This window comes from Magnolia sinica, chromosome 1 (assembly GCF_029962835.1).
Source record: "Magnolia sinica isolate HGM2019 chromosome 1, MsV1, whole genome shotgun sequence".
Classification (NCBI taxonomy): domain Eukaryota; kingdom Viridiplantae; phylum Streptophyta; class Magnoliopsida; order Magnoliales; family Magnoliaceae; genus Magnolia; species Magnolia sinica.
The window spans coordinates 99,623,902-99,641,497 of NC_080573.1; the positions used below are offsets into that span (position 1 = coordinate 99,623,902).

The 17,596-nt window shown below is 38.0% G+C and overlaps 1 protein-coding gene across 3 annotated transcripts in view; it reads right to left on the bottom strand.

The window, feature by feature from the left end:
* Positions 1 to 17,596, bottom strand: part of LOC131252294 (uncharacterized) — a 45,039-nt gene that overhangs the window by 20,795 nt on the left and 6,648 nt on the right. For 2 of the 3 annotated variants that reach the window (XM_058253065.1, XM_058253066.1), the window contains exons 2-3: positions 12,299 to 12,481; positions 1,611 to 1,812 (exon numbers count right to left, since the gene is read on the bottom strand). In XM_058253065.1, coding sequence (XP_058109048.1) covers positions 1,645 to 1,812; positions 12,299 to 12,460 — 330 coding nt within the window. In that variant the 5' untranslated portion in view covers positions 12,461 to 12,481 and the 3' untranslated portion in view covers positions 1,611 to 1,644. Of the gene's footprint in view, positions 1 to 1,610; positions 1,813 to 12,298; positions 12,482 to 13,341; positions 13,361 to 17,596 lie in introns of those variants that run through there. The other variant, XM_058253067.1, reaches the window with a different exon arrangement.

Genomic DNA, 17,596 nt, shown 5'->3' on the forward strand with positions numbered 1-17,596 from the left:
TACTCAGTAACTCGGTATGCAAAGAAGAAGAAGAAGAAGAAGAAAAAATAGTAACTCGGTAACTCAGTACGCAAAGAGTTAGTTTGGGACATGTAAACTACAAAATTATAAAATAGAAAGGATCTGTGGTTAACCAGAGGCATTATTGGTAGACATGCTAATACACGTGCTGAACGCATTTTGAAAGTGCATTCATCTCACAAGTGGAAGCAAGTCACAAAGAGTTAGTTTGGGACATGTAAACTACGAAATTATAAAATAGAAAGTATTTGTGGTTAACCAGAGGCATTATTGGGTAGATATGCTAATACACATGCTGAGTGTATTTTGAAAGTGCATTCATCTCACAAGTGGAAGTAAGTCGCGAGTGGGTAGGATCAGCCAGCTAATCAGGAGATCCTGACTATACAGATTCCATGCATAAAAAAATCAAGCAAATATGATCATTAGGTAGGCCAGCATGTAAACAAAATTTGAACCATCGTCAATTACGTGACATGGCCACTTCAGTGAATTTTGAAAGTCACTATCACACAAAGAAACAAGTCACACGTCTGTAAGATTGGACCAGATCGTCAAGTGATCCTCACTGTTAGATTCCACACATCTAAAATCAGACAAATATGATCATCACATGGGCCACATGTGTCTACTTTCCATGTTTGAAGCAAGCACAAAGCGCATTTGAGTGAGTGCAATTAGCATTCGTCTCTCTATAAGCATGCTAAGCATGCAACAGCCATTAAGCCTTCTATTTGATAACATTCATCATGAAAAAACATGTGGTTCTAAGAATCTTGTGAAGCTTTATTCTTGGGAGATGAGTATCTCTCTCCTTCTACTTCACACAAGGGGATATGCCCCCATCTATTTGGACTGAGACATGCATGCCCCATGCACAGTGGCTTTGTCCAATTGTATGGATCATCATAATCTGGTATAGTTCAAGGGTTTTCTCGAGATATATTCATGAACCGTGGGGGAAAATTAGGAAAACTGGAACAATATTGAACATACATGAAGGCCAACTAAGACTTTAGCTAATTGCTTATGCACTGTATAAAACATAAAGGAAATGGAAAACCTCACCGTAAGATCTCATAAAAGAGGAATTATATGATTATTAAGGCAAGGACATGCATAAAATTATCAAGCTTTGAGTATGGACAAGTGGTTCCCACTAAGTGACCTGGACAATTCATCCAATCGGCCGCAACATGAATGGATGCCCCGAAATCCCATAGATTAGATTCTTGTAGCCATCCATTATTTGGTCTTTTTCCATCCAGTGTGGACAGCTATCATATAATCTTCTTAACCCTGTATTTATGGGCCACTTTTTTCTTTTTTCCTTTCAGATAGGTAAGTTGGCTTCAACCCAAGACCTCAATGTTGAAACACACACTATCGCTCAAACCCTTGCAGGCCACTGATTTAAAGGTTAGGATTATTCATTCTGGTGGATATTTGGATCTATGCCCCATCAATGTGGGCACCATTAGAACAAGAGTCCAGATCACGAATCGTTGGGCCCCACTTGCGTACCCTTGAGGCTCAAGGACATATTTGCATTTCTTTGGGTTGATTTTCATAAAATTCCCATGAAATACCTGATGAACAAAGGGATTTAAGGATTTGAGGAGATTAATCTTCCCGAATCTGATGCCGCTCGAGCTGACCAGCATTTTCAAATAAAGTACTTCCAGAGCCATTTCTTGTATAGTTACTGCCTCTGCATTGTAACAACTGTTCTCGAAGATTCTGCACAAGTTCGGTGAGCCTTTGAATGTTCTTTTCTTGAGATAGGATTATCTGCAACATTTAGACATGTCCAATAAGATCAAGAATGTCAAAATAATGTGAAGTCAAGTTATGTATATTGGCTTTGCCATTCACAATCCAAGATACAGGTCTACCCTCAAAAGTTTGATTGATTGCATATGGTTTAAGATTGATAAAAAAAAAAATTTAAAATTAAAAATTCATAACAGAGGGGTAGTTGCACTTAGCATGAAGCAACGAACACATGATGGTCATGCTTGAATAGTTGGCTCCAAAGGGAAAAGAAAAGAAAAAAAAAAAGCAGGGTACCGATCAACACATGACTATCAACACAACTCACATGCCAACACAGTCAAGCTCCTTATTGCACTATTGTCTTCCTCAGCCTCCACCTTGATCATCAACAACCTACCATTAGTTTCTATCAACTTCCAAATTACCGTTTCTTCTACAATAATATATTTCCTGCCTTAATCACTATCTTGAATCCTAAAAAAATCCTAACAGGTACCAAAGTTATCGGCATACACACTAAGCCCAAGAACCACCTTCACATCCTCCCTCAATATTTGACAACCATTGTCATTCATGTGATGGTAGGTAGAGCCCATCTATGTCCCTAGGGTGGCAGGTGTTATTGTTGCACCTACCCACCCTAACTCCTCCTGTGACCAGGGGGTCAGATTTCAAGCCTAAGAGGCCATGCCGTCTTGTCTAGCTGGCAACTCGAAAGTCCATGAAAAACCCATGTACAATCTCCATGTATGCACCAAAAAAGGAAAACAAATCCATCAACACCTTATCTGCCTGACATGTTCTTTTTGCCCCTTTCCAAAGCACTAAACAGTACAAAGTCCGTCTAATCAAACAGCCCCCACTCTGCCACCCTTCCCTGTGAGATTCTAACCATTGATACTATTGGATCAACACCCTCAATTATCAAACTAAAACCATTGCACCTCTACCCTTAAAAAATTCTTACTTCTCAATCTCCAACTCCATGGTAGACTAAACCAACTTCTTTCAATCAGCAATACCACTCTACCACTTGAATATTTAACAACAAGAAAACTGGAGTATGAATCAAGAAGAAAAGTGAAGAGAAAGAGAATATGAAAGGAAAGTAGTGGACAGAGAAAAGAAGATTAGGTAGAAAAAGGTTATTAATCCCAATTACTATAAATCTGTTACTATTAATAATTATAATAGGGGTCCAATAAGGTACTTTGAAAACGTACACAAACTATGCAACAAGAAATAACAAAATGATGATAGTATGGTACTTTGAACGACTACATATCTCTCTATACTTTCCCTCAAGCTGGAGCATCGATATCAATCATGCCCAATTTGTGCCAAGTTCGATGAAGTTCATCATCATCATCATCTAACGCTTATCCCAACTAATCGGGTTCAGCTACATGAATCATTTTCCGCCATTCCACTCTATCAAGGGCCATAACTTCATTTAGACCATAGGTCATCTCACGTTACTTCCAACCTGATGGGGACATCACGCGCATGCACGCCGCCCCTACGCACGTACGGAAGGAGAGAGAGGGCCCCACCATCGATCTGGCTCAATGATGATGTCCAGGGGAGGGCCCCCTAGTTAGAAGACAGAGTTTTGGTTAAAAAGAGTGGGCCCGATAGTCAAGTAAAGCCTATCATGGGATCTCATGATCGTGGCCCACTAGTCGGATTAAGTTCATATTTTAGGTTTTGATTATTTATATTATTTAGAATATCATGAACGCTTTAGATTTCTTTAGTTAGTTTTTATTTTGATTTACTTCATCGCCAAGTAATAGGCTACGCACATGGCGCGAGTTTTGGGGTATAGGGTTTTCCTATAAATAGGCACCCCTTGTAGTTCTTTTGATTCATTAAAGTTTAATAAAAAAAATTTCTACAAGTTTTTTATACTCTCTGAGTTTTTGAGTTGTGAAATTTTCAAGTGGGTGCAAAGCCCTCCCTTTTCGAAGGGCTAACTACCGTGGTGTGAAGCCACATCTATCCCCATTTGCCCCAGTCCTATTCCATTCATATCTATCACTTTCTACAATCATCCTTGCTTCGAGTCCACCAGTTTTTGCAGCCGTTCTTCTTCCTACAGCCAGTTTCTAGAATTTGGCCCTGCAGGAGGGCCGAAACTTCGACGGAGCACGGCACACAGACTGTACGTCGGATCGCCACGAGACTTGGAGGTTTTGAAGACCCCCCTGGCCGACCAAAGCCAAGGAGTCCGTTTCTGAAATCGGGCCCCGGTCGCATGTGCGGCCAAGCTCGTGCGCCTGGCCCTGCCGCTGTCCGCACGCGTGGACTTTCTTCAGTTCAGGTTTTTCTCCTTATTTTCCCTCTTTTCATACCTATTTTCATAAACCCTAACCCTAGATTGCATTATCCTTAATTTATTTGCCCATTTTCTCACCCTAGGGTTCCTTGAGTTGAAATTAGTGAATCCCTAGGATTAGGGACTAATTACTGTGCATGTGTGGATGAATATTACTTATCTTTGAGTATCATTTGGTTCATAATTTTTATTGATCCAACCCTAACATGTGTAGGCCTGGACCCACATAGATTCCCCTTAATTGAATGTTTAGACTTTCATGTGGGATATGGAATTTGTGTAATTGTTTTTGAACCAACGTGATCTTAAGCCTGAAATCTCGCACATCATATTTGAATTTCATGTCCTACATCATAACCACATCCTTTTGAGCCTCCCCCTTACCCTTTTAGAGCCTTCAACTTACACCCACTCACTCCTAACAAGCGCGGTTCTTGGTCTGCATTGCACATGGCCAAACCACCTAAGTCCACTTTCCCTCATCTTATTACTTATTGGTGTTAATCCTAAGTTCCTTCGAATGCATATATTTCTAATTCCATCCTTCCTCATCTCTGCACTCCTCTACAAGTCTAATGACATTGACGAGGGCATATTCCACTAGTTAAAAATATACAAGTTGGTCTTCAGACTTTTGATACAAAATATCAAACCCACTTATTCTTATTCCACAACCACGAAAGCAACTTTCATTCTTTCATATACTAGGAGATTTCACTCATAAAAGAAAATGCTTCAACCTAATGGATTTGGACCCATGACCATGGATTCCAATGCATGAGATCTTGTGGCACTTACCAATGAGACCCTATCAATTAGTATTACACAAAAGAAATCAATTACAGACACTAATACAATTAGTTCAGCTCTTCATAGACAACTTGGCATTTACGATCCTAGGTAAGATCAGTTCAGTATCATGGGATCCTTTTTTGATTAGATAGGAAGGGATGTTGCGCAAAAAGTACTTCTAAGTAATTGTCCTTTTGACAAAGAAAGTGACAATCTAAATTGATATATTTTGGTATGTTCACGACATTGTGAATTAGAGGAGATCTGAATAACATCTAATTTGTCACGGATTGGAGGAGATATGAATAACATCTAATTTGTCACAATGAAGAGTTATCGCAAGATTAACAATGATTCCCAACTCTATCAACAAAATCTTCAACCAAAGTTGCATGAAAACTTTATGAGTCATAACATGATACTTAGCTTCAACACTAGAACAACAGGTTGCTTCTTACTCTTCCATGTAACCAAACAAACAACTAGTGTACAATAGTGAGTGGTAGACAATGTTTTAAATACCTTTATCGTGTAATGTATCGCACCCTTGGGATACGGATATATATCAGTTATCACATGGGATATATCAATTGTCTCCAGTGTTCGCAATATCGATATTATTAGCCGATATTATCAGTATCGCAGCCCAACAATACGAAACCACCCAAAATTTTGAAAAATACTAAAATTTTGACCAGCTTTAGTGTATCATGCGATATATAGCAAGATGATATCGATGACATCTACTATATATCGGCCAAAAATCCCTAATATTGCGAAAATTCCCATCCACGAATTTGAAAAATATAGAATAAATTTCTCTTACCTTTGTGATCTTCCTGAATGAGTCACTTTCGATTGGATTTGGTGGGCCACGGTTGACATTGCCGGATCATGTAAGAAAATGAAAATCTCAAAAACCCATTTTTTTTCTTCGAAGGAAATTATTTTGGAAGGAAACCAATTTTCCGCTGAGAAGATGGGATTTGGATTGGGATTTGCCAAAAAAATGAATTTCGGGAGAATTTTAGGTTTTGATTTCGCCTTTGAAGGAGAATTTGGGAATATGTGGGGATTTGCGGCTTCTTTAACTGAGAAGAAGAGAGTTTTCTCTTGAACTCTCTTCTCTTAAGTAAGGAGCAGATTAGTTGTTCCGCAGACAACAGCTTAGTGGGTGTTAACCTTACCGTGTGGGGCCCATCTTGATGAATGTGTTTCATATCCACACCGTTCATTAGTTTTCTTGATCATTTAAGGATGTTGTCCAAAAACATAAGCAGATCCAAATCTCGGGTGGGCCTTGGGAAGTTTTTAATGATGATCATTCAATCATCATTGTTTCATATGGTGTGGTCCACATGAGATTTCGATGTGCTTAATGTTTGGGACCACATCCTTAAATGGGATGAAAAAACAAATGGGCAAATTGGATATACACAATATCATCAAGGTGGGCCCTCCTATAAGGTTAACACCCACTTAGCGATTACCCGGGTAACACCTAATCCACACAGAGTGGATTCGACGGCACGGCCCTTTCGGTGAGGCCCACATTGATGTATGTATTGTATATCCATGTTGTCCATCCATTTGGAGAGATCATTTTAAGTCATGAGACAGTATGAGGCAAATCCAAAGCTCAAGTGGACCCCACCATAGAAAACAATGGGGATTGAATACTTACCATTAAAAACTTATTTAAGGCCACAAAAGTTTTCGATCAAGCTAATATTTGTGATTTCTCTTTGTTCGTATCTGTATGAACTTATGAATAGGTTGGATCTCAAATAAACATCATGGTGGCCCTCCATAAATGGTTTTAGTTTCAATGGTGGGCATCACTGCCCCCACTGTTTTCTGTGGTGGGGTCCACTTAAGCTTTGGATCGGCCTCATTCTTTGGCTCATGCCCTAAAATAATCTCTCAAAATGGATGGACGGTGTGGATACAACACATAAATCATGGTGGGGCCCACAGTCAGGGTCTCACTCACATTGTTGCTCCATCTGCATAGTTTAGGTGGATGCCCGGATCAATAGTTCCGCGCAGATTGGGTGGATCCTCGGTAGTTCTTTGTGGGGCCCACTGTGATGTATGTGCCTTACATCCACACTGTCCATCCATTTTGAATGATCATTTTAGGACACGATCCTAAAAATGAAGCAGATCCAAATCTTATGTGGATCATAACACAAGAAACAGTAGTGATTGAATCCCCACCAATAAAACTTCATGGGGTCTACCGGAATGTTTATTTGCCATCCAACCTGTTGGTAAGGTCACAAAGAGCTGGATGAACGATGTGGATACAAGACATACATCGTGGTAAGGCCCACAATCAGGGTCCCACCCATAACGCTATTTCGTCGTGCGTGGATTGGGTAGTATCTAGACCAAGGCATACGTGGATTGGGACGCGTCCTCTTACGAAAGACTTAGGCAGGAAGTTCCAGCACTAGGATACTTAGTTGGGGCCCACCATGATGTTTGTGAGAAATCCACTCCGTTCATCCGTTTTGAGAGCTCATTTTAGGACATGCAACTAAAATCGAGGCAAATCCAAAACACAAGTGGGCCACACGAGGGAAAATTGGGGAAAGGATTTCTTACCGTTGAAACCTTCCTGGACTCCACTTTGATGTTTATATGCCATCTAAACCATTTATAAGGTCATTCCCACTAGGATGAAGTGAAGCACAAAGAAATTAGCAAGATACAAAACTTTTAGGGCCATATGAATGTTTCAAAGGTGGTCATTGAATCCCCATTGTTTCCTCTCGTGTGGCTCACTTGAGTTTTAGATCCACTTCATTTTTGGTCACGTCCTCAAATGAGCTCTCAAAACAGATGAATGGGGTGGATTTCTCACAAACATCACGGTGGGCTCCACAAATCATCCCAAGAACTTAAATCGGAGGGACCGTACTGACACTGCTGGTAGCGAAGTGGTTGGACAGTGTTTTGTAGGTCCCACCATGATGTATGTGTTGTATCCATGCCATTAATTTATTTTTTCAAATTATTTTAGTGCATGATCCGGAAAATGAGGCAAATCCAAATCTCAAGTGGACCACACAATGAAAACTATTGTGATTGAACGCCCACCATTAAAAACTTCTTAGGGCCCACTATAATGTGCATTTGCCATCCAACCTGTTGATTAGGTCACAAAGGCCTAGATGAAGTGAAAACACAAATATCAATTTCCTCTAAAAGTTGTGGCCCCTAAAAAGATTTTAATAATCACCAACTTTTCCTGTGGTGTGGTCCACCTAAGATTTAGATCTACCTCATTTTTAAGCTCATTCCCTAAAATGACCTGGCAAAATGGATGGATGGTGTGGATAAAACACATACATCATGGTGGAGCCTACAAAGCACCATTCAGTAGCAAGTCGCTACTCGTGTCCACATTCTGTTGCATGGGGAGACATGGGAAGTTTATCAATCCAGTCACATTATTGATGAATATGTATTACAATTTCTACTTCTTTTTTTGCATTTTAATGAATTAATTGTGTTTTCATACGTCTTGATACATTTATAAATAGTATGCATTCAATTTGAATATAATTGTATTAGTTCAGTCAGCCAACATATAGCTTAGGATCCTTTATAAAGGGAACCTATTATGTGCACTTCTTTTTTGAGATTTTATGATTTAAAAGTGTGTATTAAGGTTTTTTTTTTAATAATCCCTGAAGTTTCATTGAAAACTTCAACCATTTTCCCAATGTTTCCCCATGTTTCCCAAAAAGTGCAATAAATTATTCGATACAAACGAAAATCCTGTGCGATAACCGATGCGTATCTGTATCCCTAGGGTGCAATATATTGCGCGATACCAATATTTCGAACACTAGTTGTATCGCATAATGTATCGTTGTTGTTGGGAAACATGGGAACATTGGGAAATTGGTCGAATTTTTCAATGAAACTTCAAGGATTGTTGAAAAAGACATCAATACACACTTAGAAATCAAAGCATTGCAAAAAAAAAAAAGGTGCACATAATAGGGGTTTCCTTTGTATGGGGTCCTAATATATGTGCTTTCCAACTGAACTGATGCAAGTATATTCAAATTTCAAAGTCTATTCATATAATTTATAAATGTAAGAAGACATGTATGGAAACACAAGCAATACATTCAAAAGCAAAAGAAGAATCACCAGATCAAGTTACATTCATATTTAATTTTGTGTTTGGATACAAAGATTGCAACTAATTTGTGAGAAATTGAGAAATTTTGATTTTTCCCAATTTTTGCAACTTGAACAATCTCCCCAAAATCTCGAAATTGAAGTTCCAAATCAATAAATTTTCATGGAAAACATGAAGAATCATAGATTGGTAACAATTTAACTTTGGTTTAACGTGATTTACAACAAAAACATTGATCGAAGATTGAGAATGCTCATTAGATCAAATAGGTGGGATATATCGGCACTACTTGTGCATTTCATATCGCATAGGTGGGATACAAGCATGGTGTGCCGTAAAGGCCGTTATGGGGCCGTAGAGGCCGTTACGTAAAAGTAATGGTAGCAACCGTTATACGTTACGGGGTTGTAACGGCCATAACAGCCGTTATGGAAAAAAAAAAAAAAAGACTCGTAATTGCCGTTAACGGCATGTTACATCCCCTATAAAGGCCATAATAGCCCTGTAATGGTCTATTACAGGACATTTATAGGTTTTTCAAACTTCTTAATCAACATTTCAAGACAGATACAGGTTTTTCGGGAGTTTTTTCAATAAATACAAAAATAAAAAAGAGAGACTGTAACGGCCATTACGGCCACCGTTACCGTTACGGAACACCTTTGATACGAGATATATCATGGGATGTATCGATTGATATCGTCGATATTTAAAACACATCTTATCCATACATGACCAAGCCCGATTAACATTTGTATATGCCTAAACATCAAGATGACAATGATACAGGAGACCTTGACCGGGAGAGTAAAAATATAATAATAATAATAATAAAGATAAAAATTAAACCTAAATGGCATGTACAAGGTGGATGTATAAACTAAACAACCACATTATCGCATATGATGTCTTGAGTAATCATAAAAAAGCCAAGCTCACCAACTAGTCTTTGATAAATCCCACATCCAATAACAAATCCCATTACCCAACTAATATTGGAGTGTCAACTAGCCAAGCAACTTATCAACCATGGTCCCATAGCATATTAAAGACAGTTCTATTGAGAAACAACAATATACTCATTGTGACCTAGCCACCTCAATCCCAAGAAATATCCTAGAGTACCAAGATCTTTAGTGTCAAACTTTTAACTCAAAAACCCTTTTAAGAATTAAACCCCCACATAGTCCACTCTGTAACCATGATATCATCAATATAAATAATCGCAATTGTGATTCCAACATTCCACTTGAAAAGCATCAATGGATTCAATCCTTCAGAAACATTATTTTTTTAAAAATAAAAATATATAAAAATAAAAATAAAAATAAAAATAAAAAATAAATCCTAGATGACAAAGATCTTTGAGAAATAACTATATGCCCCATCGTGACCTAGCCACCTCAATCCCAACTTCCTAAGAAATATCCTAGAGCACCATCTTTGTTGTCAAACTTTAACTCAGAAACCCTTTTAAGAACTAAATCCACACAGTATCTTCTCTATAACCATCATATTGTCAATATAAAATAATCAGTTGTGATTCCAACATTCTGCTTGAAAAGCATCAATGGATTCAATTCTCCCAAAACATCATCAAAAACAAAGGAACGGGGTGGTTTGAAACGTCGGAGCTAAGGATCCATTTTGTCATTTCTACGAATATAATATGATAATTATGTTGGATGAATTTCCATTTTTTATTATGAAATGGATTAAACAAAGTCTTATCAAAGACTAAGAACTCAATAGGACCTTACCCTTAGCACTCTGCTACATGAGCAACTGGATTTTAACATGGCACTATTGAAGCATTCAAACATGCATAAGGAGATTGTTTTAGGCCATAACAACCTTTTCTAATCATGCATACTGTATCAGCACTAGTGCCCAGAAGAAAACCAGAGAGTGGAGCCATATACGCTTCTTCCTAGTTCCTGCCGAGTCCCATGAAGAACTACATTCTTGATATTTAAGTGATGGAGAGGCCAAGAGTTATCAGCAACAAGAGAATAATACATAGACATAATTCAATTTTGCAACAAGGCCAAATTCTCATGAAAGTCAACTCCATGTGTTTGAGTAAAAACAAAACCTTAAGCAACTAGACTTGCTTCCATCTCTCCATTTACTTTGGATTTCACTATGGAGACCCACTTACAACCTACAACATGTTGTTCGAGGGAACTGCACAAATTCTCATGTCTAATTTTTTAAGAGCTCACATTTTCTCCAGCATGGCCTCTCTCCACTTGAGATGAGATAATGCTTGACTAAACACAGCATATCTGCTATAAAGATCAAGGATCTCCTCAAACCCAATAAGATAAGTGTGCAACTCCTTCCTCCTTGTAACTGCCATCTTGTAATCAACCATGACCTTTATCTGCCTCAACACTGCCCCTTTGTCCCTCATCTCTTGATCTTCACCACTTGACTTCATAAGTCCTAAGAACTTCCCCTCAAAAACAAAGAGAACATCCACCATAAAAAATAATAACAAGAACAACAACAATAATAATAATAATAACAAGTAATAGGCACATCTGTTCAAGGTGCCCACTTTAATTCCATCGCATACAGAGCACATACGCACCAAGGTGAACACAAAGTGTCCTCCACATCCCAATTGTAACAGAATCCTAGAAAGAAAAGCCAATACATCAGAAAGTTGATCTTATAATCTTTCATGCTCCGCCCATCCAGTTCAACATAAGCCAACAGGCCCAACACCAAGTTGGGGCAGTTCAGATTGCCTCAAAAATATCTACTCTCCTCCGTTCTCCCCACCCATGCTCCTCAAAAATGAGAAAGTATTAGAATATGCATCACATCTGAGAATGAGCAACAGAGAGCTGTCCACTGTGACATCTAGACTTTCGAAAAAGTGTGACACCATTACCCAATAAGAAAGTTGCCCTCATAAACACCCAAAGAGCTAATTTACATACGAACCGGACCATTTATAAGAAAATTTCTGTTTTTATATGAACATAACAAAATCATTTCAGTATAAATTGGTGGATTGGTGTTATCAACCAACTGTAGTAAAACATGAACAGCATGTAGACAAACAAATGCCCCTAGATGTTTGCATGGTTGTGTGCACAAGTGAGCCCAAACAAAGTACACAATTAGCTTACGAGCCCAAACAAACAGTTCAAGACTCACATAAGATAACCAGCCATGGAAGCAACAATAAGACTTACTTTTTCCTTGACAATTTCTTCCCTGTCTAGAATCCGCTGCTGCTTCTGGGAAATGGCCGGACTCATTTCCATTTCATTTACAAGTTGTTGTTTCCATTCAAACTGGGACGTGATTATGAGTACCAGTAGCAGGAAGACAAGCAACATAGGTCTTGACATCATCGCAAGCAGTCTTCACAAAATCTGCAAACCAAAAAAAAAGAGATGACATAGATATAATCATCAAAACTTCCATTTTGTAATCATCAATCATGGCAGAATTGTCTCCCTAATCCGCATTTTGTAGGAAATGAAAGGGAAGAAATATGGGAAGTTACCAGATTGTTTTTCTAATTAGGAAAATATTGACCATTCAAAAAAAAAAAAAAAAAAACAAGCAAACATTGCCTAATAATATAAAGCTGGGTTATGGGGAAGTATTTTGATAATCCCTGAAAGCAACAACCATCAGCCACATATCATCATCATCATATTAACCTTATTACCAACATTGGTGTCAGCCTCTAAATAGTAGATTGGCAAAAGTTGTATGGTTGGCTGCCGATGGACATCGAGTTCCTCTTTTAGCCAGGATATGGAACTGCATGCAAAGGCTGCACCAACCAGTACTAACCCCGGCCAATCAATATTTGCACCCCAAAGGGCAAGCAAGAGGAGTGTCACGGAGGGGCAGTTGCCACTGCCAGAACTACCATTGAGAATGTTAGACACGAGTTCATGGAATTTCCTCATATTAGACAACTAACCCAGACACCCAAGTTGGCACCAAGGCACAAACATGTACGTCTGTCAGACTAAAAGTGGGAAGGACATTCTCAAGTGGTAGGTTTGTCGAACGACACCCAAATGCCAACCCAATCATGCCCAACACTGCACTTCAGCCTAACTATTGTGAACAATTAACATCTAGAGCATTTAATAGGAATAAATAATAATAATAATAATAATAATAATAATAATAATTGCTAAGCATGATAAGAAATTGCATTTGAACGATAAAAAGTCCCTTAAATGAAGGATAAGTTATATGAGGAAGAATGTGCCTCAAGTATCTTCAGGTCTTCAGTTTATCAGAATATGATTTGAACCTCAAGTCAGCAATAGCTGAAGAAATGGTATTTAATATCTTGAAGAAAGAAATAACCATCAGCTCCCTCCCTCTCTGGCATAAGAGTGCCCATAGCTCAGATCCTATTCTCTCCTTTTTTTATCCTTTCTGCCACACCGTCAAAAGGTCACAACCTCATAAGTGATTAATCTGATCCTACAAGCATTCCCATAGTAATGGGGGTTGTATGCTTGCTTGAAATATATACCGATATGACTAAATTTCATTGGAGTTGTTTTGTTTTTTGTTTTGGCTGTAGCCAAGATGACATGGAGGCCTAACTTGTCCTAAGTTAGTCTGAGTTGGGCCACTGCTGCCAGTCTGTCCAAGTGTGATGAATCCCAACTTGTCCGACAAGTATATAAAGACTCAGTCTGACTTGTCCGAGTTAGTGATCTGAAGAGTTGATCTAATGGGGCCCAATATGGACAGTGGACTCCTAGGAAATCTTGTAGATTGGAAGACTACAAGCCCTTGAAGCAATGGGCTGCAACTAGATAAATATGAAGAAAATAGAATTAACAATCCATGTTAGTTCAATGAGACTCCTAGGAAATCTTGTAGAAAGGTAACAGCCCTTGAATGGTGGGCTGCAAATTTATACAAAGAAAATATAACAGGTCCACGTTAATTCAATGACCAAGGGTTACGGATCTTCCAACCTATGGGATCCTCCATCAATTTTGTGCGTGTGTGTGCGTGTGTGTGTGTGTGTGTGAGAGAGAGAGAGAGAGAGAGTACAATAAGTACATTAATTGTTGTGACATATAAAATAACAGTCCACACGATCAAGGGAGAAAGAAACAGTTCTAGTCATATGTGGATGATATCACTCTTATTGGGATGACTCTATGGTATTACAGCGCTGAAAGCATTTCTCCGGCAAACGTTTGAAAATAACAATCTCGGAACTCTACAGCACTGAAGTCTCTCACTCTAAAGCAAGAGTGGTCCTTACCAATGTTCGAATTATCTCTGATATTATCGAAATATCTCCAATATTATCTTTATCTCCAGCTCAGCAATGGCAATAACACTGGTAGTATTATAAATTCCAGGTATTAGCAATGTATCGCTAAGTATCGCCAACGTATCAATATTGCTAATTTAATTGCCAATATTTTCAACTATGAAAATTCTCGGTGTTGCTTGTATTGCAAATCCATCAATATCGCCAATGTATAGCCAATATTTTCGACTATATAAATTCTAGGCATTGTTCAAATTATCTTCGATATTATCTCTATCTCTAGCTCAGCGATACCGATAACACTGGTAGAAATTCTTGGTATCGGTGATGTAATGCTAATGAATCGATATGGCCAACATTTTCACCTGTGTAAATTTCAAGTGTCGCTTGTATTGCCAATGTATCGATATCACCAATGTATAGCTAATGTTTTCGACTAGGCAAATTCCAAGTGTTGCTTGTATCACTAGTGTATCAGCGATATTTCGATATTATTGCAAAACATCTGTTTATTAAAAAAAAATTCATTTCAAAATTTTTATAAGCGCATGTTTGCATATAGACTTCAATTTGTAGATGATAATATTGATAATATCATGATATTATCGTTATCGCAACTTGGGCAATATCGAGACCACAACATTTCATTTTCTTTCTAGTTGTTGATGATTTCTCAGGGAAATATCGTGTGTTGTCACTATTCTGAAATATCGATAAATGTTTGGATGAAAGGTTGGATGGTTGGATGGATGAGATGGTTGAACTGATTTCTTACAACAACACACGCTTTTAGGCATTAAATGGAAACTTATTATGCATGCATTCTTTTTGTAATTTTTTTAATTCCTAAATCTGCAAATATGTGTATTTTAACATCTCCTGAAGTTTCACTGAAAAATTCTACCATTTTCCCATGTTTCCCTAATGTTTCTGCATTTTCGGTTATCGGCGATGTCGATATTGTTTCCATATCCCTGACCAACGAAACTTGCAACAATACCGATACTATGAACACTGATTCTAGGTAATGCTTGTATTATAAGTGTATCAACGATATTTCAATAATATCACCAATGTATTGATATCATCAAAATTTTGTTTATTAGGAAAAAAAATTTCATGGGCACATGGTTATATGTAGTGTTCAATTTGTCATTGATAATATTAATAAGATCTCAATATTATTGATATCGCAACATACGCGATATTGAGACTACAATCTTTCATTTCCTTTCCAATTGTTGATGATTTATTGGTGAAATATCATGTGTTGTTGATATTTTGCAATATCGATGGATGTTTGGATGGAAGGTTGGATGGTTAAATAGGCTGGATGGGATGGTTGGACTGATTTCTTACCATAACACATGCTTTTAAGGCCCCATTAAATAGGAACTGGTTATGTATGCATTCTTTTTGTAATTATTTTTTATTTCTAAATATGCAATAGGTATATTTTAACATCTCCTAAAGTTTCGCTAAAAATTCCACCGTTTTCCTCATGTTTTCTCACATTTCTGGTTATCAACGATATTATCGGCGATATCAATATTGTTTCCATATCCCTGACCAGTGAAACTTGTAGCAATACCGATACTTCGAACACTGGTCCTTGCTCATAACTAAAATACATCTTGGATATGTTAAAGGAAATTGGGTTGTTGGGTTGTAGGCCAATCAATTCACCCACAGATCCTAATCAGTTGCATGTAGATGATTGCATGTAGATTATTGTGCTCTTATAGAAGACCCATTTGTGGGATATTTTGGAGATTGATGCGTCCAGGTCTCCCAGGTTAATTCTTAAGTTGAATGTACTCTTATAATGTGTAAAACCAAGAAAAAATTTGTAGGGAGATTTATTGCAAAAGCAAAATATCAGGCTATGGCTCATTCGATGTCACAACTCAGGCATAAAATCAATTCTCTATCATTCAGTCATTGCAGCAATTCTGCAATAATTAATTGGCCACTTACATTGCCCCAATCCCTTCTTTCATGAACACACTAAATAAGTTGAAGTCGATAGTCGTTTTGTACATGAGAAGGTTGTGAATTAAGGAGATTGTTATTCCATGTGTCTGGCCTAGTGACCAACTTGTCTGTTTACCAAATCTCTTAGTCATGATCATTTGACTTCAATAATCTCCAATTGGGCATAGTTGATATCCCTGCTCCAACTTTATGAGCAGTCTTAATGTAAATAGAACTCTATTTCATTCATTAAACTATTCATAAACACGTCTTTGCATGTATATATACTATTTTCCAAAGCAAAAATAATAATAATAATAATAAGATAATCATAGCCATTCATCAATTCTAATCGTGAACATATATTTTAATAATATTAATGATGATTAAAATGTCTCTAAACCCCATCACAATCATATAAGCTTTCCATAGCATGGCCATAACCCATTTGTCAGTAAACATGTGATCAATCTAAGGAAGGCTAATACGATTTCACCCAATATGCTCTGTGTTGCTTCAAATGATAGCACTTCTTTCACTAGACCCCCATGTATGAGCATAAACATGACTACAAGATGAGTTTGCTACAAGGACAAGGGCATTAACAATATTCCCCACATGTGGCATACAATTACGTCAATCAAGGCAGTTTGAATCATCAGTCTTTCTTTTTTTTGAAAGGTGACAGGACTTTTATTGAAAGAAGCGCCGAGATGGCACAAAAGCTACAGCTGAAACAAAAAGGGAAAAAAATTACACCCAAGGGATTTTATACAAGAGGCCCATTCTACAACAAAAAGCTAAGCCTTACAAAAGACCACCATACCGAGCTAGATTCATTCCAAAAACATCTCTCGTTTCTCTCTCCAAACCACCCACTTAGTGGCCAAAAAACCAACCTCCAAGTAGCTCTCACTTGTTTCCCAAGCCCACGCTGTGCCAAGCCATAAATAACTCTCCAACCGAGCCTGGCATAACCCACATCATATCGAATAACTTAAGGAAACTACTCCACACCTTCCACACAACCGGGCAATGGATAAAAAGGTGATCAACTGATTCAGTGTCCACTATACACAACACACACACGTTAAGAAGCACCATTGCCATCCCTCCATGATTATCAATGGTCAACACTCTCTTCCTCCCGGCTAGCCAACCAAAGGCCGCAACTTTCAAGGGAGCCCCATAGTGCCACACATGAAGTATGCACAAGATGCAATCCCTAGCATTGATCAAAGCAGAT